Source organism: Strix aluco, chromosome 11 (genome assembly GCF_031877795.1).
Source record: "Strix aluco isolate bStrAlu1 chromosome 11, bStrAlu1.hap1, whole genome shotgun sequence".
NCBI lineage: Eukaryota > Metazoa > Chordata > Aves > Strigiformes > Strigidae > Strix > Strix aluco.
In genome coordinates, this window is record NC_133941.1 from 453,540 (window position 1) to 475,423 (window position 21,884).

A 21,884-nucleotide genomic window follows, 5' to 3' on the forward strand; every position below is an offset into this window, starting at 1 on the left:
GGGCGTGAGCTTTGGGCAGGGAATAGGGGCAGAGGAGAACAGGAACTTGCTGTTTTTTCTTGCCACTCGCTTGTGGCCATCCCGCAGTCCAGAGCCACATCATGGCTTTTAAAGGTGCTGGTTTTGCTTCTCTATTAGCACGCTTCAGCTCTGACTCACTTCCTTTCCCACCGCCGCTTGTCTTGGCGACTGCTGAAGGAAATCCCTCTGCGAGCTCCTGTCTAGGAGGCTGATGGGGCAGCTCCTGGCGTGCTTTGATCTCTCTCCTTCAGCACGAGCTGTTGCAGTAACTTGCCAGGTCACAGACACACAGGCTGGGGTTCATTCAGGACATACCTGTGCTCCCTAACTCTTCCCCACCCACAGGCTTCTTAGGAGGAGCAAGCCAGCAGTAATCACTGCTTGTGTTTCCATTTATTGTCAACTTTGAGCTTGTGTTTGAGCGGATGTTTGATTTTTTTGTCTGGAGCATCTGGAAACCCTGAGAATTTCGGACAGTGCAGGTAGTTGTCACAGCACAAGGCAATCCATCCCTGCCCTTTCGGAGAAGGAGAATCTGGGGAGGGCTGAAGTTTTTCACCAAGGAAGCTTCTAACACATGCTTGAAGCTCTGGCTAAGCATAAATTAATTAATTAATATTCAAGGACTCCTGCCAAGCAGCCTGGCAGAGCAGCCCTCCTCCAGCCAGGCACGGGGAGGTGGAATGACATCCCTGATGTCACCAGCGGCACGGGTGGCAGGTATGGGCACAGGACTCTTGAGCCCTCTGGGCCGCTGCCAGGAAGCTGGGCTGCTGCTTCACCAGCACAAACATGGGCACGGGTGCCAAAGGGTCTCACAGGGTGCCCACTCCAGGCGCTCCCCCGCCAAGGTGGGCACGGGCTGCCCCGATGTTGGTGCTCAGAGCCTCCTGCTACATCCCTCTAGTGCGGTGACAGGCAGGGTCCCTGCTCCCCCAGGGAGTCACACCGGACTCCAGCCACTGCCTAAGGTCTCTTTAAGAGGTGGGAGGGATTTTGAAGCACCGGCCAGCCCCCAGTGCGTCCCCTCTGCCCTGTGAGCCGCAGGTGGGGGCAGAGCGCAGTTTTTGTTGTGCTCAGAAAAAAATCACATGGAGCCTGGTTGCTTTTCCACCTTGATTTACTATCAGCTTTGACAAGCTCTGTCTCTTGGCTCTTCTGATACTGCCAGCCATGTCTAATGCTGTTGATTTGATAATATATCTAATCTGGCTTTCTTGAAAACGCCCGGTATCTCAGAGCTGCTGTTCTCCTACTTGAACCATCTTCCTTCCTTGCCTTCTTTCTATCTTTCCCAGCTGGGGCCAATCTGTCTGGGAAATAGTCCAATTTGCTTCCATCTGATGGGAGTGGATCCCAGCTCTGTTCCCTTCATCTACTCTGGAGCTGAAATCAGCCTGGGTCATTATTTTGAAATCCTTCATTTTCCTCCCCCCTCCTTCAGTGGAGGCACTGGTGAAAATACCTCTAAATACCTCTTCCTCTGGGGTTTTCACAGAGCAACCACCACCTGCTCCGTGTGACACGGTTGTTTGAGGTCCTGACAAGATACTCCCCGCTTTTTAGACCGTACTGTGGTCTGAGGAGGAGCACCAGCGTCCCCTGTTGGATACAACTTGAACTAGTGGGTCTGAGCCGGGCCTAAAGCTCTTTGCAGGCGTCCTTTGAGGGCCCGGGGCCCCTGGCGCATGCAGAGCCCCTCGAGCCCGGGGTGCAGCACCCTCCGTCACGCAGCTCCCTTGGCTGCCAGTTGCCACGTGGGCAGGCCGGGCTCTCTAGTGCGTGGTGGTGCCTTGCTGAAGGACCTCCTGGCCCCTCTCGCTCCATCAGCGCTCACTGGAAGGGCCTGTCTGAGCTCGTTGTCATCCTGGGTGCAGATTTGGTGTCAGGCACCAACAGGCCTTAACGACCCTGAGCAGCCCCACCTGGAGCCTCTACCCCTGGCCAGGCCCAGGAGCTCATTTAAACCCAGGGCTGGATCTGCAGGCCTGGCCTGGAGTATGTTGTAGGTGCTGCTTCCATTCCCTCTGGATGGACCACAGGCACCTCATCTCCTGGTGACCCTGCTGATGGTACATTACAGCTTCCTCCAGCCTCATCTTTAGCCCTGTCTCCTAGACAGGCTTTGGACCTCTGCTGTAGCCTTGCCTCGTCCTGTCGTCTTTTGCTCCTGATGGGATCCCCTGGGTGGCCCAGGGACCTGGCACATTTCTTGTCTTGCCCAGGGCCATCAATGGCCACTGTCACCTGCCCCTGCCCACTGTGGTCAGGCCCTGCAGGGCTGTGCCCTGCGGGTGAGGGCTCTGCCTGTGCTGGAGCCCTCACTGCTCCCCGGCGCTCAGCATGGGGAGGAAGACTCAGAGTTGCAGTTTCTGCTTCGCCGGTATCCTTCCATGGTGCTCAGCTGGGGTAGCAATTGCTTGGCTCAACCCCCCAGCACCATGATTTAAGTGGAGCCATTAACTCAGACAGTGCTGCGTATCCAGGGTCTCTGGATGCAGTGTGAGCACGTTAATGTTATTTACACAGTATTTTCTGATCCGAAACACGGCAGCTTCAGCCAGCCTTCGCAGAAAAGGGTGTAGCTTCAGAGTGAAGTAGATGCCGTCACTGCTGTAAGAGACCTCGCAGGAGAGGGTGAGGCCATGGGACTGTGTCAGGACCCGGCAGCCCTCTGACCCTCAACACGGTGAGACCAGGCACCTCAGTGCTCTGATTGCCTGTGGCAAGGACACCATGGCAGAGGAGTCCTTCAGATGGACACATTGCCTGGAGCTTCCCCCAGAGCTTGCCCTTGTTTAGCACAGGGACCTGCTGCGGTGAGAGCTGGGTCTGCTCTGCTGCCTGGTGATCTGCTGGGGTGGGGGCTGTGCACACGGATCCACAACCAGACAGTTGGATCTGTTGGCCCCAGGAAGCATCGTCAGGAGAGATCAAGGGAAATTCCTTGCACCGGGTTCTGAAACACAGCTACACGGAGAGGCAAGTGTGGCCTGCTGAGGGGCACGGACAAGGCTGCGGAAGAGCTGGATGCATCCCACGGAGCTGCTGGGAACTGCAGGTGAGTGACCTGTAAACACATGAGTAGTTGCCAGGACGTCCTCCTCTTGCTGGGTGGGTCTTCAAGCATTGCAACCACAGTAGCGCTGGCCAACCATGTCTCTGCCATCCTGGGGAACTGAAACTGGTGAAGTCTCTGAGGAAGTGCTCCCAGTTTACATGACTCGGGATTTCCAGAGCATTGTTGGTCACCATGAGGTGGCACAGGAGGTCTGGCTGACACAGCTGGGGGTGGCCCTTGTGCAGCTCCCTGGGATCAGAGCTGTGCCCCTGAAAAACAGAAAAACCCTTGTTTGGGGCTCGTCAGGGGAAAAAGGCTTCCAACTGGGCACAGGAGGGAAAGTGAGGGGGCCAGAGTGGCCCCTGCTTTGGGGCACCGAGTTCAGGGTGATCTTAGAGGGTGTGTAAATTGGTGCTTGTGAACATAATGAATTGGCCAGCGTAGCTGGCTGGCTGTTATGGGTAACTGCGAGTCCATCTGGCCCGCAGTCAGAAGTGCTTTATGCTTGTAAGCAAACGGACTCAGACCTGTAGCGAAGTGCAGCCCTCCCGAAGGAGGGGAGGTAACGCGGCAGAAGGTGGGGAGAGGCGGGTGTATCGTGCTTGTCCGTGTGCGGGCCCAAGTGTCCTCGTCAAGCACAAGGGGCCTGCGCTTCGCTTGCTGCGCTGCCTCAGAGCACAGGCTGGCACATCTGCACTGGTGGTCACTGAAGCTTCTTCTAACTTGACAGTGGTGAAAAGAGAATCGCTGCTGAATTGTTTAGTTTATGGATTCACCAAGTTGATTAACCATGATTGATAAGCTACTGCCAGAATGAACCATACTGCAGGCTTATCTGTATAATCCCTGTTTGTGTGTTTAAAGACTGATAGGTGAGCCAAAAAAAAAAAAATCCAGACAAAACGATAAGTCTGAAGATGCATGGTGATGTCTTGGAAATTTAATTTAGCAGGGAAAATATCCCTTTAAACCTACATTATTAACTGCTGTCAAGTGACAGCCATTTGGCCTTCACGTGCTGTAGATGAATTCAGCCAAGTTGTATCAGACCTCTCTTGAAACGCGGTGTGCGCTGCTAACCAGGCTTCTTCCCTGGCGCTCTGGATGCATAAAATCTGCATGATTGCTTTGCGATGGGGCTTGTCAACAGAGACTGCAGCTGGGTTATGAATCACTTTAATTTGTCATGTGAGCTGGTTTCACACCAATATCTCTGGAGGGGAAAATGCTGGAAAGTTGGGGGAGGGAGGAGAGCGGATGTCAGGCGCAACCCCCCTCCCCCCCCGCCCCAGTTCTTGAAGGAAATGTTTCTCCCTCTCCACCAGCTAATGACTAGTCCTAATTTAATAGAATGGAGCGAAGTGGCCGACATAAAATGTATATGTGTTTTGTTTTCACATCCGAGTCTAACATGGCCACAAGTCATAGTCTGAAATGATTGGGGGTGTTATCAGTCACACAATCTGACATTTTGCCAAAAGGTCTCTTTTTGTCTCTTCTCTGAAGTGTGAAAACAAGGGATGCTATTTCTTGTGATCTGTAAAGAAAAATGTGGGTTGCAGAGTCTTAAGGAGCCGTTAGATGAAGGAAACCAAAGGAGGAAAGAAAAATCAAGACCTCTTCCTTCTGATAATCACACAAATACTGGACCTCTAGGGACACTTAATGGAAGACATTTTAGGAAGCACCTGAAAAACTGCCATGGAAATTTCCCAGCCCAGCCATCATATTGTCTCCTGCATCCTTTACTGGGATAATCTTGAGAAAAATCAAAGAATGAGATCATAATTTGATATTTTTCTTTATTTTGTATTTATTTATTCAGTTGCCATTAATAACAATAAAAATGAAATTACCCACCCCTGACTCTGAGTTCCCTTGACACTTAGTTAAAGTACACAATTATGCAAAATAGGCAGACTCCCACTGCACGTTATCCCAAGCAGCAAAAGCATAAACAAAACATAAGCCCCTCCACAGAGACAAATTACTCACCCGTCAAAAGAATTACTCACTGTGGACAAGCAGACTTTTACAAGGTTGGTTTTTAAGTGTGCAGATGAATGTTACATCTGGTAAGAATTCATTAGTCAATGAATCTGCAGCAAAGGAAAAGATAAGGAGACATAGATTTGTTTTTCCGAAGTGGAAAGGTTTGGGTACTGCGCTGCTTGAAAATGAAATGCCCTATTCTCTTCCTTTTTCAAATCAGGAAGGTGTTTGATGGTGTGTTTAGCTTTAAGCTCACAATTAGCCCTCGTGAAACGAAGAGTTATTTCTTTTTTTCATTAGAGTTGCATTGTTAGACATCTTGCAAAGACAACTGCTCCCTACGAGAGGGGCAATGAGGGCAAAGGTATAATACAAACGTATTTTTCTGTGCTCTCAACATGCTGCCATTTCTCTCCTGGTAGGTACAGAGCCAGGGATCTGTAGGGCCACCTCGCAGTCTGCCTTGTTTGTGGCTCTGTTGGCACTCGCTGGCATCAGGGCTGATTAACATGCTACTGAAAACCATCCCCTCCTGGTCCTGAGCAGCCAGCCCATCCCCTCAGCTCTTCCTAACAAATTACTAATCTGGCCTTGCAACAAGCAGCTCCCCACAGCAGCCTTCCTGCGATCCTGGTAAACAACATATGTGAGGATGAGCTGGTGAAGCTGCGGCAAAGGCATTTGCTGCTTTCAAATTCCATCTCCCGCATGGCACAGACCTGCTGCTGCTGCAGGCAGAGCCCACCTGCGGGCAGTGCCAATGCCCGGGCTGAGATTGGGCGTCTGAGCGTGAGGGGGACTGCGGAGTGCGCAGAGCCGCGGTCAGAGAGGTGGGGTACGGCAGCAGCTGAGCACACCTGGGCACCACGCTGAGGCCTGGTTTGTGGCTAGCGGGCAATAGTCACAATGTCCACGTGTGGCACCTCTAGCGAGCGCTGCATAGACCTAACACCAACCAAAGCTGTACTGGGACCAGCTTCCTCTGTTATTTGGTGTTTCCTAAATCCATTCATTCTCTGGCTGCTTCTTCTTATGCTTCCCTCCCCCTTCCCTCCGCAGGCTGTGTCCAGGGAGGATATGTAGATGAAAGGAGGGAAGAATTGGCCCCTTAGGGAGGAAGTAGACACTGGCTTTTTTTGTCTGATTCTGGAACTAAAAGCTCCAGCCAGGAGCTCTTCTGATTAGGTCTTAGTGTAAAACAGATGCAAAATTTCATGCAACAAGTAAAGTGGCACAGGGAAACTGATTTATTTTTACACACTGTCTTTCCCCATCTCTTGCATGGGATCAGAGCTGTTAGATCTGAAGCTGATTAAGTGTGGGACCCCAGCACAACAACAAAAGTATTGGCCACCAGTTTCTTAATGATCGTCTGGGAGCTGGAGTGCAATGTTCCTTTGAAATACAGGCCACAAACAAGCTCTTCCCCATTTTTTACTCCCCTCCACTTTCTATCATAGAAAGAATGAAAGGAAAACAGGTTGGCTAATAGTGCTAGATCTGGAGGCAAGAGGTACATTTACATTCAAAACCCTGCCTGAACGTCCAGCTGCAAGAGTTTCCAAGCAAGGCAAAAGCTAGCGAATGAAAGAAGTTGGACAATTACCCTCATTTGTCTGCCTTGTTTTCATTGAAATAATTCAGGCAAGGCCAACTGTGTTACTTGGATTCTCTAAGGTATAATTTAGGCATGAGATGTTTACAATCAACTCTCATTTGCATCAACCGGGAGGAAAACATGGGATCTGTTGGATATTTCAACTGGCGGGTTAATTACTAGTTTAACCACTAACATTTATTCAACCTTCTGCATCTGAACAGCCACCAGGCCAGATCCTGCCACTCCGCAGGTTTCATGCAAGCGAGAGGAGGGCAGGACAGGGCCCTGGGACTGCAGTTTTCTAAGCAGAATTGGTGCCAGAGATGGGTGTCTAACTGAAAGCCCTAGAAATGTTACATCTGCTGGGAACAACATGCCCTTCCTTCTTGCAGTCCCAGGAATGAGACACTGTTTACTATGGGCCATGCTCTGTCGTCCCTGCTAGCGATGAGTATTAAACTGCTTGGCAAATAAAATCAATGGGACTGTCTGTGAGATAGGAAACCTCTCTGTGTGTGCAAGGAGCTCGGGGACTGGTCCCCAGACTCTTTTGTGAGTGCTGCACAGAGAAGTCTAAACACAGAGGACACTAAACACTAAAGCAAGGCTAAAACAAGTAAGGCAATTGATCGACAGTTTTGATTGAAACCAGAAGTATATTTTGCTGGGTTTTTTTTAAACCCAGGCTTAAATAGACATCACTTAGAAGAAGAACATCGATCGAAAGATAAACCCCGTGCATGAGAGGACCCTGAAGGTGAAAAGTACCATTAAGTAGGTTAAAGGAGCCTGCCCTCGTATGACAAGCTGTTCTCTGTGTGAGAGGACAGAGAGCACCGAGAGGGAGATAAGAAGATTACGAGGTCAGATTCCAGGTTACAGAAACCTCGGTGGCTCGCTCTGTCTTGGGCACCTCTGTGTGGGTTGCAGGCAAGAGCCTAATGAGTGCCAGCTGTGATGGTTCTGGTGCTACTCGCCCCTCTCCTCTGGGAACTGACCCAAACCTGTCAACTAATTCCTGTATGCCAGCAGCTCCCCAGGTGGGAACAAATTTGGGGTATTTAGCTGCCTGGCCTGAAAGGACTCGCTGGCAGGGAGGAGAAAGTCCCCATATTTCATGACATGTTCTGAAGCCACCTAGTGAAATGTGTGTTTTCCCACTGTGACCCCTGACAGACCCTCGGTCACCTCCCCAGCCAGCGGGGACAGCCGAGGCGCTCGCTGGGGAGGAGAGAAACAACACGGGGCTTGGCCCTGAGCGCTCAGGGCTGGGTGGCCCTGCAGAGCCGGGGGGACAAAACCGGGCCCTGCCCTGGGTGGGTGTTGTGTTGCTGATCGCAGGAGGGGGAAGTTGAGCGGCGGGAAATCCCATGTTTGGGTCTGCGAGGGAACAAAAGCTGATGGAGCCCAAATCTGACCCGATGAGGTGAGTGAACCACGTTTGTCTCTGTCCAGCCCCCGGCGAACAAATCCTCCCGCCACACATCTTGTCTCGAGAGGCAGAGGAGCTCAGCGCCCAGGCTGTCACCTTCAGCACAGGGCCAGCGCCTGCAGCTGGTGAGTCCTCATTATTATTAAAGCTCATTATTGCTCTCTCTTCAGATGAACGCCGTGAAGTGAAGGGTTGCCACTGTTTCTGTAGCCCTTCCAGGGCCAAGCAGGCCCTTTAGTGCAATGAAGCTGCTGCTCCGCACCCCGTGTCAGCCTCTACCTCACATACGCTGAACTCAGGTAGGATGGCAGTGTTATCTGTACGGTTCCTTCCACCCTTGCGGGGTAGAAGATGCTGAGAAAAGGGAGTTCCCTGCGACACTCACGACCCCTGAAATACACTGCATGCCTATGTGCAACGTGATACATGCGGAATGGCAGAGTCTGCTTAGATAGAAAGATGGAGCAGCTGACGTTCAAGTGATAAAAGCACCCCAATCTTTAACTGTATGGCGTTTTTAAACAGAGTGAGTGTCGAAAGGTCATTTTAAGTATTTCAGCTGTTTGATTACCTTTTCTCTTCCACCTTCCTCAGCCGTATCAGCAGGCTGCTCCATCTCTCTTTGCTTTACTGCTACTTCTGCTCAGTTTTAGGGTCACGTTCACTGGTGGGTGAAGCACTTTGGGTGCCCATTCTACTGGGTTATCCAGACAGTTGGAAGAAAAAGTTGGTTTCACTTGTATAAAGATTCATGTCAATGTTTCCGTTAGTACACAGTTTTGTAAATCGCATGTTTTACATCATTGATTTTGTGGTGAGGTCAGACACAAACACATGTATAGGCACAGAAGCATGCAGACTGTACATAGACATATCTTCGTGGGTTAAACTGAAACCATCCTTTTCTGATTTTCTGCTACAAAATTCAAAATGCTACAACTAGTCCAGAACAGGACTTGCGGATATTTTAAATGTGTGTGTGTGCAAATGTCTTTTTTTATACATGTATGTGTATGTGTGTGACTTTCAACTTCTGGCTTACCTCTAAGATTAATGAATGTGTTGACTGCACATGAGAAATGTGTAAACCTTTAAGACTGTTGGGGTCACCAGGGAAATGTCAAGAATGAGATCACACTGTTTACAGTATGTCCAAAAATATACAACACCAGACAGCACCCCACAAGTGACATTATAATGAGAGACAGCTATTAGAGGCAATGTAAAACACACGCTGCTGGGTGCCGCACGTCAAAGATTTATCTTGAAATTGCAGATCACAGGCCATTGCGAGACCTTGGTATGAAAACGTCTCAGGTTTCCTAGTGAAAAGCACTGGGCACGTACATTTGTAGCTGGGATATGGCGTAAGAGCTGCAGGACCCCATCAGCCCTCATGGAGTGTGGTGAGGTTGGGGAGGGTCTCCCCGGACCGGCCGAGCTCTGCCCTGCCTTTGCTGGAAGAGGTGCAGGCACACTGTGGGCATGGTTGGGGTGCAGGGGAAGGGCTGGGGGTGGCTGCAGGTGGGTTGCTGGCAGGACCTCTGGGCTCGGATTCAAGCGGGGCCAGCGCAGGCGGTGAAGGTTAGGGTGCTGGAGGACGGCACCAATGGACCAGGGCCGGGTGAACGCCAGGAGCGTCCCTGGTGGCAGTACCCAGGTGCTGGTACCCAGCTCGGTTTGCTGCCACCTGTGGTAATTACTGCTTGGGTAGGTCCTGGGGACAAGGGGCCATCTGAAGAAGGCCTGGGGCTGGGGCTGGCTGCGCTGGGAGGCTGGGGTTAAAACCAGCTGAGGATTGGGCTGGCAGAGGCCGTGTGCCAGCACTGCAGCTGGACGCAGAAGTGATGGGACGGTGTGCAGGGCTGCCTGCGGCAAGGGTGAGGTGCCTGGCCGAGGGTCAGAGCGATGACAAGGGACTCAAAGCTGGGGCTGACCTTGGCAAAAGCCAGTGAATTCAGAGGGGCCCTGGGTCTGGCAGCGTCTGCGGAGCTGGCTCAGGGCAGGTGGCAGCCGTGGCTGCTTGCGGGGTTAGGACGGGGCCTGTCGGGGGGAACTGAGGCGGTAGGATGGGGCTGGGAGATGTCAGCTGGGGTTTACAGAGGTTTACTGGTGACGGGCACATCTGAGGGCACATCTGGGGCTGGTCTGGGGTCAGCTCTGTTCAGCCCCATAGAGACCAGAGGTGCTTAGAGCTGGACATGCCAAATACAGAGTCAACTCGGCCCGACACGGTGTATCTTTTAAAGCAATATGAAATTTTAACCAAAATGCCTAGGATTGTATTAAGATGTACAAAGCAAACAATAATTTTACGATTAATCGCATTTAACCCTTTTACTTCAAAGCCCACAATGAGCACCAACACTGAAGCCTCAACAAGCCCAGTGAATGTGGGAGACAATAATGTTGAAGCCACTGAGGTAAGTCAAATTGGTTGGAATTAACAAGGGCAGTGTGGGCTGTAATAATATATTTACAGTCTGGTGATTATACTGTGGGAAGGAAGGGATGGGGATTAAATCCCTGTTTAGTTTAAGCTGCATTTTAGTGCAGCCAGTTCTTCAGTAGTACACAGTTAAAAGTGTAGTCTGTCAAATCCCGCTGACATAGTTTGGCAATAGATATTTCCTCTAATTGAAAGCAATTGTTGTGTTGTAAGCTTTCCCCCTTTCCCATTTGTTTTGGTTAACGAGTAGTGGTGGCCTGTCTACTTAAGCACGTATTGAGCAACTGCTCACTGGAAAGTTAGCATATTGCAAAGAGTGCGGCACGATCCTGCCTGACTTCATAAGGAAAAACTTCCTCCAGGCTTTTGCGGAGGATGTTTGAACAAAGCTGGTAGGATCAGCCTCGCGGGTTGTTATTGCAGGGCTTTGCTGTTTGGGTCAGCTCGGGCCTTCATGTGTGAATCCCGGGGTAAAAACCAGGCTCGCTTCCAGCGCAGCCATGCTTTGTTTTGAACAATCAGCATGGCCCCCGCTGTGAATCCCACGAGGGGATGCTCTGCTTTATGTTGCATTCGCTTCCTTTGCTCGGAGCCAAGTTCTGCATCCTACACCGCTGGAACGCAGTCAAGGCGCGCGGGGCCTGACGCAGACTGGCCGTGTTGTGTCGGGCGCTGCTGCCGCTCCCGCTGTGGGCGGGCAGGGCCCTGCGGCCCTGGGGGGCTTAGCAAGCCCCTGCCCAGCTAGTCCAGGCAAAACGGTGCTAAAACCGCCGCTGCCCGCAGCGCCTGCGCTAGCGCTGCTGCTTCCCTGCGGCGTGAGCGTGGGGCACGGCTGTGGCGTGAGTGGCACGAGCTGGGCAGCGGCGGCTGCGGCTCCAGAGACCTGCTGGGGAGCAGCAGCCCGGCCCCAGGGGGCTGGGGTGGGACCTGCAAAGCAGGGCCTGTGCGCTGGGGTGCTGGGGGCTCGTGTCCTCCCACCTCTGTGCTCAGGGGAACATGTCTGTGCTGCCTGCACAGGACGTCAGTCAGGGTGCTCGGTCTTGAAACAGCCTGTCTGCCAGCCCTTTGAAGCTCGGAGAGGTGCCGCGTACCTCAGCTTCCCCAGAGTGCTGAGCAGGGCTTGTGGATGGATGAAGGATGAAGGTTCCAAGGGTGAAACCCTTCTTTACCCTGTAGTCACACCAAGTCTGATCATCTGGCCAGAAACGCCCTCGGGATGCAGCCGAAGAAGGGGCCTTACTCTGCCCTGCTTCACCCATGCCCAGGCGGCCTGTGACGCCCCACGGTCTGCACTGATAAGGGACAGGAATGGACGAGGGACCCTTAGTGTGGCACGGCTGGGGCTGGAGGGGACTGTGTCTTCATCCAACCGCCAGCCCCAGCACCTGCTGAATTTCCCGCAGAGCAGAGCTGGAGATGCGTCCGAGCTCACCAGCTGTGTTTCCAGCCCTGACTGGTGCGAAGCTGGGGGGATTGAGTGCTGAACCCTTCCTAAGCCTCCAAGGAAAATAAAAGCAACAGGTCACCAAGGAGGCCTGAGGGAAGGTGGGGAACCTGCTGCTTTCACATGGCAGCTGAGGGCCCGGACGGTGAAAGCACTCCTTTCCACGCACAGCGCCTGGGTCAAACCACAGCACAGGCTACAAAAGACACATTTTTTTATTGCCTTGTGATAAACCTCCTGGTCTGGAAAATCCCGCCATTATTGTGTGTGTGAACTTTCGCCAGCCCCGAATCTGTCATTAACCCAGAAGGAGACCTTTTCATGCTCACAACCTCTGTCTGCACGGCTCCTCTCTGGAGGCGAATCCCTCATGGTGAACACGTCAGCCGGCTGCACACTGCAGACAAGGTTATGACTGCATTACATACTCTGAAGGGAGCAATGCTCTGTATTACGCTGGGAAAGGTTCAGCTTTGAAAACAAAGAGGCTTGAGGAAAAAAAGCATGGTTTTACTCAGAAAGTGCCTCAGGTCCCCATAAATCCCTCTCCCCCTTGCTCAGAGCGGGGCTGTGGGCCGGCAGCAGGATGGCAGCGGAGCATGCTGAGCCCGTGCGATTCCTGCTACAGCCATTTGCAGTGGAGCCTGAGACCACACTGGAGCGTGTGTTTAGATTAAGGGACGTTTGGGAAGCGACCTTGCCTTAATCTTTCTGCTAAGCACCTAGCAGACTCCCAGCATGCTAAATCATCAGTAATAACAGTAATGACAATCTGGCCTCCTCCGTGAGCAGTGCCCACAGTACAGATTAATAACAGTAAATCAGGGACTCGGTCCACGCTCACCCAAAACACACCAAGGTGCTAATCATCTATTCCCAAGCCCTCTGTCATTTCTGAGCGCCCTGAAGTGCCTCAGTGAGCGCTTTGCTGATGCATCCAGCCTGACGGACCCTAACAACCGGCCGGACAGAGGCAGGGCCGGAGAGATCAGGTGAGTGTGGTGATCAGGGAACAGCTCTTGTTCAGGCAATGATTTCTCTGTGTCCAAGTGCTTCTCAGCTCCTCCTCAGCTCCCCTTGCATTTCCCTGCTGCGTGGCTCCTCTCCATTTGGAAACGCTGCTCCAGGGAGAGCCCCGTCCCGGCCGGCTCTGGGCTCGGCCAGCGGAGGCCAAGCGGGACCGCTCTGCTCTCACCTGCTTCTTACCCTCTTCTCTCGGATATCTGCTAGCAGCCTCTCTCAGGATGGGGAAGAGGCCGGAGCCGGACCCCTGCTCGGACCCAGTACAGCTATTCAGTGACCATTTTCCATCAGTACGGGTTTCTGAGAGGGAAAGAGAGTGGCCAAAAGGATTCAGAACACCTGTCTGGTAAGCATTTGTGAATGCACCTTGTGGTCTCCTGCCAACCCGCCCTGCAATCATGTAGAAAATGACCCAAATAGCACAGTGAGAGGCAAAGAGTGAGCGAGATGGAAAACCAAGAGGACTGGCTGCCTGGGCCCGAGCAGAGGCCCCCTCTGACCTGCTGCGTGCGGCAGCCGGGCTCTCCCCGCAGCACTTGGCTTTCCCTCTGCGGTGGCTGGCTTCTGGGGCTCATCCCTGCCGGGGGGCTGTGTGGGGCAGAGGTGGGATGGCTGCTGCCTGCGCTGCCCGTGCTGCCCACCCAGGCCCTCCCGATGCGCTCGCTGTCACGGGCAGAGGCACGGGGCACATTGCTCTTCTCCCAGGTGTCAGGTCCCTCAGCACAGGGTCTCCAGGGGTCCCACACACCCGTCCCCAGGCAGAGCCTCCCCACCAGCAGCCGCCCCCATGAGCCGAGAGGTGCTGAGTCAAACCCGGCCGTCCACGGCGTGTGAGGGTGAACTTTCTTCCCAAATCCACAGAGCACTTTATGGGCACCTTGCAGATAAACCCCGCTAAATAAATAGATGTTTACCCTCCCTGTATTAAAGCGATTAGATCCTGGTTTTTGACAGCGTTGAGTCAATATAACCTGAGTAATTGCATGAGTAACTCATGTTTCCCCTAAAGGGAAACTGTTCTCGTGTAAATATATTTATTAATAATTAAAGCGTTTTTGAGTTCTTGTGCGCACAGCCCCTCTCCCTCACAGAGATGTCTGAAAGGCTGTTATCTTTAAACCTGCACAGGAGTCAAAAAGGAAGGGATTTTGGCAGAGGGGTGATGGTCTATGGCAAGAGGCATGTGGTTTAATTTTGACCTTTTTTTTCCTTCCTGAACAAAAAATAGTGGTGAGATCTGTGTATGAGAGATTTAAAAACCTCTACTGCTCCATTAGGACCATTACCCTGAAATACTCACTGGAGCTTCTAACAGCCCAGATAATAGGGGTGGGAAATCATTTCTGGAAAATATTTCCCTCAAAGCATCTTACCAGAGGATTGTTTCCTAACAACAACAACAACAATAAAATCTTTGTCAAATAATCCTTCAATACCACAAATATTTCAGCTTTAATTGTATCAGTGTAGATAACTGCTCGGCATAGGAAATGGGAGTCAGAGCTCCTGGGGGATTTTTTCTGACAAAGCCAGTACTGGGTACCTTTGGGTAAGTCACACATTTTTCAATGTTCTTTGGCCTAATTTTTTTTTTTTAACTGACTGTAATCTGGAACCTAATTTGATATGCCTTAAAAGGCTGATTTCACGTGGAAGATGTTCTACCATCAGGGTAAGCAGCCATAAGAAATCCTAAAATAGGCAGATTAAGGGTTTGAGATCATGGGGGTTTATTTCTATACAATTAAAGACATGATCACATTCAAAAATTGCTAACTTGTAGTTTAAAAAAAACCCAACAACAACTGGGAGTTCCACATTTAAAAACAGCTAATAACTCTATTAATTAAGGATATGATTAGCAGAGACAAGGAGTTAGATAGCACGAAAGCACAGCATTTAATTCAGTGCACATTTTCAGTGGACATGGTGTGGCCGAGGCAGTTGTGTATTAATTAATGCTCTGAAGAGGGAGAGGAGGACAGGAAGGGGGAGAGGAAAATTGGCAGGTGTAGAAATGAGATTAGACAACAACAGAGGATTTTTCTCTCCAGAACAGGACTCGTGCAGAATCCTCATCAGCCCCCGTTAACACGTTTTGTATAAACGAAGCCACACGCCGCGAGATGGGGTAGGGCAGTCAGGCAGAGCTGAGGGAGAGGGAGGACAACCAGGGCTCACCTGCGGAGCATCTCCGGGCGGTCGTGACCAAACACCAGCCTCGATTGCCCAGCCTTGCTTTAAACGCTGGCGGCTGTTTGCAGGTGGCGAGGTGCCTCCACGCTCAGCCCTCACCAGGGGACCTGTGCTGTTACGCTGATGTGCTGCCGGTGGAACCAAGCCTATGAGCTTGCTTTGCTCTCCTGGGCCGAGCGGGTGCTCCGGCTAGGTCTCTGCTCCTAGTGGGAACTCGGGCTTGAGGCGAGGATGCTGCGCCCACGCCCTAAAACTGCTCTGCTCGGCTGATAGTTCTGCCACGGCTTTGCCTCGAGGTGTCCACGCAGCGCTGAGCACCGCAACCAGGGCATCTGCCGAGCGCTGGAGCCCACCCGTGACCCCTGTCGCGTCGGGCCCAAGGAGTCAGGTCCCTCCTGGGTGGGCTCGGGGCCTCCGGCTGTGCCCCGGGCCGGGACGGCGAGGCAGGAGGCAAGTGCTGGTCTGGGCAACCACCCAGGGTCTCTCCCTCGGGCTGCAGGGACACCGTGCGTGGGCAAACGTGGCCGTGGGCAGGTCCCCGCCCCGGGACGGGTCCTGGCCTTCTCGGTACAGGCTCGCCCAGGAGCGCTCCTCGCTCTCGGATCCTCTTCACCCCCCGACCCTCAGCCCCTCCACGCCGAGGGGAACATTCACACGCCCGCGGAGGAGGGAGGCACCGCAGAGGATGTGCCCTGACCCTTCACCCACGCAGGTACAGCGTTCCCACGGCGGTAAGGGAGGGTGGGTCAGAGGCTGCGCTACCTCGGGGCTGCTCCCCCCGCCGTGGATTCCTTTTGGGAATATCATCACTTCTTTCTCTGCGGTTTGTTGTTTTTTTTTTTTTCCTCCACAGTTAAAAAAGAGCCCGTTGGAGGGCAGAGGAGATGCACGGTCCTGGTTTTTGAACTCCGCTGTTGGCGAGTCGTGCGGCCAAAGCCTCCCCGGGGGTGGAGCCCGGCGGCGGCCCCCGCCCCGGTCCACGGGGAGCTGCCCCCCCCTCCCCTGCGGGACGGGCGGCAGCGGGACCGGCGGGCGACCCGAGCCCGTAGCCGTGGCGGGCGGTGTCCCGGGGTCGCGCTGACACCCCCGAACTCCGCCCCCCCCCCCCGCCCCGGGCCCCCCAAGAGCGCAGCCCGCGAGGAGCGCGGCCGCCCGGACGGGACGGGCCCGGCAGCCCCCGGCGCGGCGTCCGTGATGCGGGGGGCGGTGGGGGGGACACGACACCCGGGGGGACACCCCAACCCACTCCCCCGCTTACGTGCTTGGCGTGTGTGCCCACTCCAGGCGCTGCCGGCCCCGGGGGCGGCCAGTCCCACCGCCGCTCCCTCGCCTCCCGCCCCGGGCCCGGCGGACAGGCAGCGGCCGAACCGGGGGGGGGGGGGGGGTGTGTGTGTGTGCGGGGGGGGGCTGCCTACGCCGGATCGCCGTGCTGTTCCGCAGCTGGGAAAGTGCTTCTTCCCCCGCCCCCCCGGCCCATTCTGCTCGAAAACGCGAAGCAGACAGCAGAGGGGAAGGCGGAGGAGCCGCTCCCGGGGCGGGGGGGCGGTGGTGCGCGGCCGAACGCCGGTAACTTCATCCCGCACCGAGCCCCAGCGAGTAACGGCGGGAGGGCGGGGGCGGGGGCGGGCGGAGGGAGGGGGGGGAGGCGCGGCCGTGAGCGCGCCCCTCCGCCCCCCGCCGCGCAGCGCCGCGCACACCCGCCACTTCCCGCGGGCCTGGCTCGGCGGCAGGCGCGCTGCCTCCGCAGGAAGCGGCCCCGCGGCCCGGCCCCTCCCGCCGCCCGGCCGAGGGCTGATGCACTCTGCGGAGCGGCGGCGGGATGGCTCCGGCTCCCCCGGCGGGCGCTGAGCCGCGGCCCCCCGCGCTGCTGCCGCCGCTGCTGCTGCCGCTGCTGCCGTTGCTGCTGCCGTTGCTGCTGCCGTTGCTGCTGCCCGGCCGCGCCGCCGGCCTGGAGGTGCAGCGCAAGTTCCTCTCGCCCACCCCCACCAACAACTTCGCCCTGGACGGCCCCGGGTCCCGCGTCTACCTGGCGGCCGTCAACCGGCTCTTCCAGCTGTCGGGGGGCGAGCTGGCGCTGGAGGCGGAGGCGGCGGTGGGGCCGGTGCTGGACAGCCCGCTCTGCCACGCTCCGCAGCTGCCGCAGGCCTCCTGCGAGCACCCCAAGGTGCTCACCAACAACTACAACAAGATCCTGCAGCCCGACCCCGAGCAGGGCGTCCTCGTCGTCTGCGGCTCCATCTACCAGGGGCTCTGCCAGCTGCGCAGCATGGCCAACATCTCGGCGGTGGCCGTGCGCTTCCCGCCGGGCGGCAGCGACCCGGTCACCGTCTTCCCCAGCATGCTGAACGTGGCGGCCAACCACCCCAACGCCTCCACCGTGGGGCTGGTGCTGCGCCGCGGCGGCGGCGGGGCGCGGCTGCTGGTGGCCGCCACCTACACCGGCTTCGGCAGCCCCTTCTTCCCCCGCAACCGCAGCCTGGAGGACCACCGCTTCGAGAACACGCCCGAGATCGCCATCCGCGCCCTCAACGCCCGCGGCGACCTGGCCAAGCTCTTCACCTTCGACATCAACCCCTCCGACGACAACATCTTCAAGATCAAGCAGGGCGACAAGGCGCGGCACAAGCTCAGCTTCGTCCGCGCCTTCCTGCAGCCCGCCCGCCGCCCCTACGCCTACCTGGCGCTCAACAGCGAGGCCAACGCGGGCGACAAAGAGAGTCCCTCGCACAGCTTGTTGGCCCGCATCTGCCTGGGCGAGGCGGCCGAGGCCACCCTCAACGGCAGCGGCGAGACCAAGAAGCTGACCGAGTCCTACATCCAGCTGGGGCTGCGCTGCGGCGGGGCCAACGACGCCTTCACCCGGCTCGTCTCCGTCTTCCCGGCGCGGGCGGCCTGGAGCGGCCCCGCCGCCCCGGCCCCGCCGCCCGCCGAGGAGCTGCTCTTCGGCGTCTTCGAGCGGGCCGGGGCCGCGGCCGGGGCCGGGGCGGGCGGCGGCGGCGGCGGGGGGGGGCGGCCGCAGTCCGCGCTCTGCGTCTTCCGCTTCGCCGAGATCGAGGAGACGATCCGGGCCGCCCGCAACTCCTGCTTCGTCAGCCCGGGCGCCGGCATGGTCACCGTGCTGGACAGCGTGGTGCAGGGCACCGGCCCGGCCTGCGAGAAGAGGAACATACAGGTACGGGCGGCCGGCGGGCACCTGCCGGGGCGGGGGGGCCGGCGACGGGGCGGCCCGGGACGGGGCGGGCGCGGGGCCCGGCGGGAGGCAGCGGCCGGGACCGTCCCGTCCAGGCCCGGCCCGGCCGCTGCTGCCGCCGCCTCCCCCGGGCGGGACGCGTCCCGCGGCCGGAGGGGTGCGACCCGCTCCCCCCGCTACACTGCCCCCGCTCCCCTTCACCCCCCGCTCCCCCTTCGGCCCCGCTCCGCTCCCCCCGCCGCTCCCCGTTCGCGCCGGACCGTGTCACACCGGCTCACGCCGCCCGAGCCGGCTGGGTCCCGGCCGCTCCCCCCCGCCCCCAGCGCTCGTACCCGCCAGAGAACGCGCGTGTGTTGGGGGGGGGAGGCCCCCCCCGTCTGTCGGGGGACCCCGATGTCCCCCCGGTGCTGTCCCCGCAGCCGCGGGGGCTCCGGGCGCGCTGTCCCCCGGTGAGTGTCCCCTGTCCCCGCGGCGGGGGGACGCGCACACACAGGCCGCCTTGTTTCGGGGTAAAAGTTTGCCGTTGTCACAATTTGTTGCCGAGTGGCCGTAAATGTTAGTGCTGCATAAAGACGCCTGTTTTCCCTTTCACTAAAGATACGCGATGCTTGGGGAGAAAAAGAAAGAAAAAAGGGCTGCTTTAACACTACATTTTGCCCTTCCTCTGGGAAGGATGCATAACTCAGCTCCATCAAAGATCGTAAAAACATCTGTTTGGTTTCAAAGGCAAGATCGAGCGTTTGGGCTTGGGCTTCCCCGTGCCATGCCAGTGGCAAAGAGAGAAAGGTTTCCCATGGTAACCGGAGTGTTTAGCGTGGCATCTCCACGCTGTGTTAAAATATCTAGTCTTAATGCACTGGTTCGTAGACCTACTCCAGCAAAGTTGAATAGTTTTTCCCTGGTGGCAAAGTACAAACTGCCTGACAGCCGGGAAATCTGGGAGTTGTCCTGGCTTTTGAGTTAATTCCACAAAGGCTGGGCGCGTTAAGCGCTGGGAGCCCAGTCCTGAAGCCTTGGCGTGGTCGCGGCTCTCAGAGGCGTCGCGGGAGTCAGGATGCTGTTTGCAGGACGGGAAGGCACCCGCAGTTCTCGCTGGCTGTGGCTGAAGCTCAGCACCCCTGCGAGTCAGCCCCTCAGCCCCTGGCAGGATGGAACCGTCTCTACCAGGCGGGTCAGGAGGAGGCATTCTGGGGGGTGCTCGGGGAGTTAACAGCCTAGTTGTGACTGAAGGTCAAGAGCAGAAGGACACTCGCTTCCATTGAGCTTCCTCAGTGCTCCAGGGCTCCTGGGAAGCTGTTGGGTTTTTCTAACTTCTGTGGAGTGAAGAAAATAGTCACGGCTAACACCAGTCTATTAATGTTGAATGTATCGAGTGCTTTATCCAGCCGGGTGTTCAGAAAACTGATTCTCTAGCGACTCCAGGGAGGCTCAGCGCAGAAATGAGATTTCACTCCAGCTTTGGGTCTGGCCCGTAACACCGCCGGGCTGCAGAGTGTGCCCCGGGTAGCAGCCCTTCTCCCCGGGGTGCTCCCTGGGCGGGCGAGGAGGGCGCTGGGAGCGTGTTGTCAGTGTGGCAGGGATGGTCTGCGGAGGACGGGCGTGTTCCTGGTGGGGTGAGCGATGAGGGCGTGAGGTTTGGAGGAGCAAGCTGGGACTCGCCGAGCCGCGCTGATCCTACACAAGTCGGTAGAAACCCTCCATGTTTGCCATGGTGGGGAGATGGGGCCGCAAGAAAATTTGTTCACGTGGAGACAGCAGTATGGCTGGTGGTTATATAGGGGATACAGGGAAAACCGGCTTCTAGTCCTGGCTGACAGTGCTGCAGTGTCACTGACCTTGAACCTGTTGTTTAACCCTCCGTGCCTCAGTTGCCCGATTTGCTGCATACTCCTGTATTTATTACTGTTATTCAGAAACCTAACTCACGTGTAGCCTAAGATTGCATTTGTAAAGCTGCTGTGAGATCCTTTGATGTCAAGTACAGCAGGATATAAGTGAAGCGTACCATTAACATTCGTTCATGCCTAATATTTCTATGCTTCCCATTTATTTGAAGCATATCCCTCTAAAACAGCTGACCAAGCCTGCTGGGAAGCCTCCCTACCAGTCAGAAGGAGAGGCTTTTTTTTTTTTTTTTTTGCCTTTTACTTAATCATTAGAGTTGTCAACAAGTTAAGAAGCTGTTTTCGATTTCAAGTCCCATAGTGGCAGTGTCAAGAGTAGCAGTACTGTGGTTCTTTGTACTGCAAAAACCTAACATCAATTTCCACCTTCAAGACAATGAAATACTCTAATACATTTTGTGTCCCAGCCCTGGGAACGCAGCAGGAAGATGTATTAAAGCAGCAGCTGGTTTGGTGGAGCAGAGCAGCATCTATCTGCCTTCCCATTATGAGCTCCACTTCTCCACCCGTTAGTGGGTTTCTGGGTTTTCTTTTGCCTGTACATCACTGATGGGTGCTCTGGTATTACCAAAAGTGTGGTTCAGTAGTTCTTCCTGTGGACTAGGTGGTTGGGTTTTAAGCTCCTTCTGGAAGAAAAAATAAAAACTTAATGATGGCCTGATTCACTCCGAGCGTGCGTTCGGGTGAAGTAGTCGGTTGTTGCAAACACGGAGCATGGGCTGTTAGACGTAATGCGGTGTGAAAGGAAAATCATTGCCCCCTTGTGTGCTCTTCTGTCTAATTGAATGCTCCTCTCCTGCAGCACTCGCTGTGACTCAGCCAGGGAGCTGCAGCACTCGGCCGCCGGTGATGGGTTTCGGGAGCGGGCCCTCGGCACGCCGGCTGTCCCCACAGCACTGCTGCGGTGGCACTTGCCGATGAGGGGCCAGGGTCATTACCCCTCAGCGTCATGATGGGAGGCTGGCATGGGATGGAGGGCCTTCATCCCCGTGCAGGGGAGCGCTCCTGAGCAGTGGTGGCAGCTGCTTGTTGGGCTCCTGTGGTGATGGCGCAGGACCGGCCGCGCAGGGGGCTGGCGAGGGCAGACGGGTCGGGTGGACCCAGGGACAGCACGTCTCTGCCACTTGGCCTGTGTCCCCAGCGCTGGGCCAGGGCAGTTGCCAGCTAGGCCTGGGAACGTAGTAGAAGCGCTAACTTGCAATTAAGCACATGTTTAACGGCTTTGTGAGACATGGAGAAAATGCAGAGGAGTGTGGTCTGGGTCAGGAGCGGAGGCTGGATGGTGGCTCTCAATGAGTGCTGCCAAAAAGTCATTTACCGAGGAGGTGAACTCGCGGCGGCAGCTTAGGGAAGGAGGATGTATTAGGGAAGGATTTAGTTTGATTGGGTTCTTGTGCTGAGAGTGAGTGGGTGAGCTCTAGGATTGCTTCCCCTCAACAGAAATAGCATTTTATAATGAATTTTGTGTCTAATACTGGGCTGTCTTTGTAACGCATGCAGTTAAAATGAAATACTCGCAGAGTCAGTGCTGCATTTTGCCCACTTGAAGCCTGGGTGGAATTTGGACCCCGG

The 21,884-nt window shown here is 55.5% G+C and overlaps 1 protein-coding gene across 1 annotated transcript in view; it reads left to right on the forward strand.

Annotated features, from left to right (window-relative positions):
• Positions 1–16,215: 16,215 nt before the first annotated feature.
• The window catches only part of PLXND1 (plexin D1), an 80,763-nt gene continuing 75,094 nt past the window's right edge, over positions 16,216–21,884 (forward strand). Inside the window, exon 1 of the mRNA XM_074835810.1 lies at positions 16,216–18,390. Within this exon, the coding sequence (XP_074691911.1) occupies positions 17,038–18,390 (1,353 nt within the window). The 5' untranslated portion in view covers positions 16,216–17,037. The remainder of the gene's footprint in view (positions 18,391–21,884) is intronic.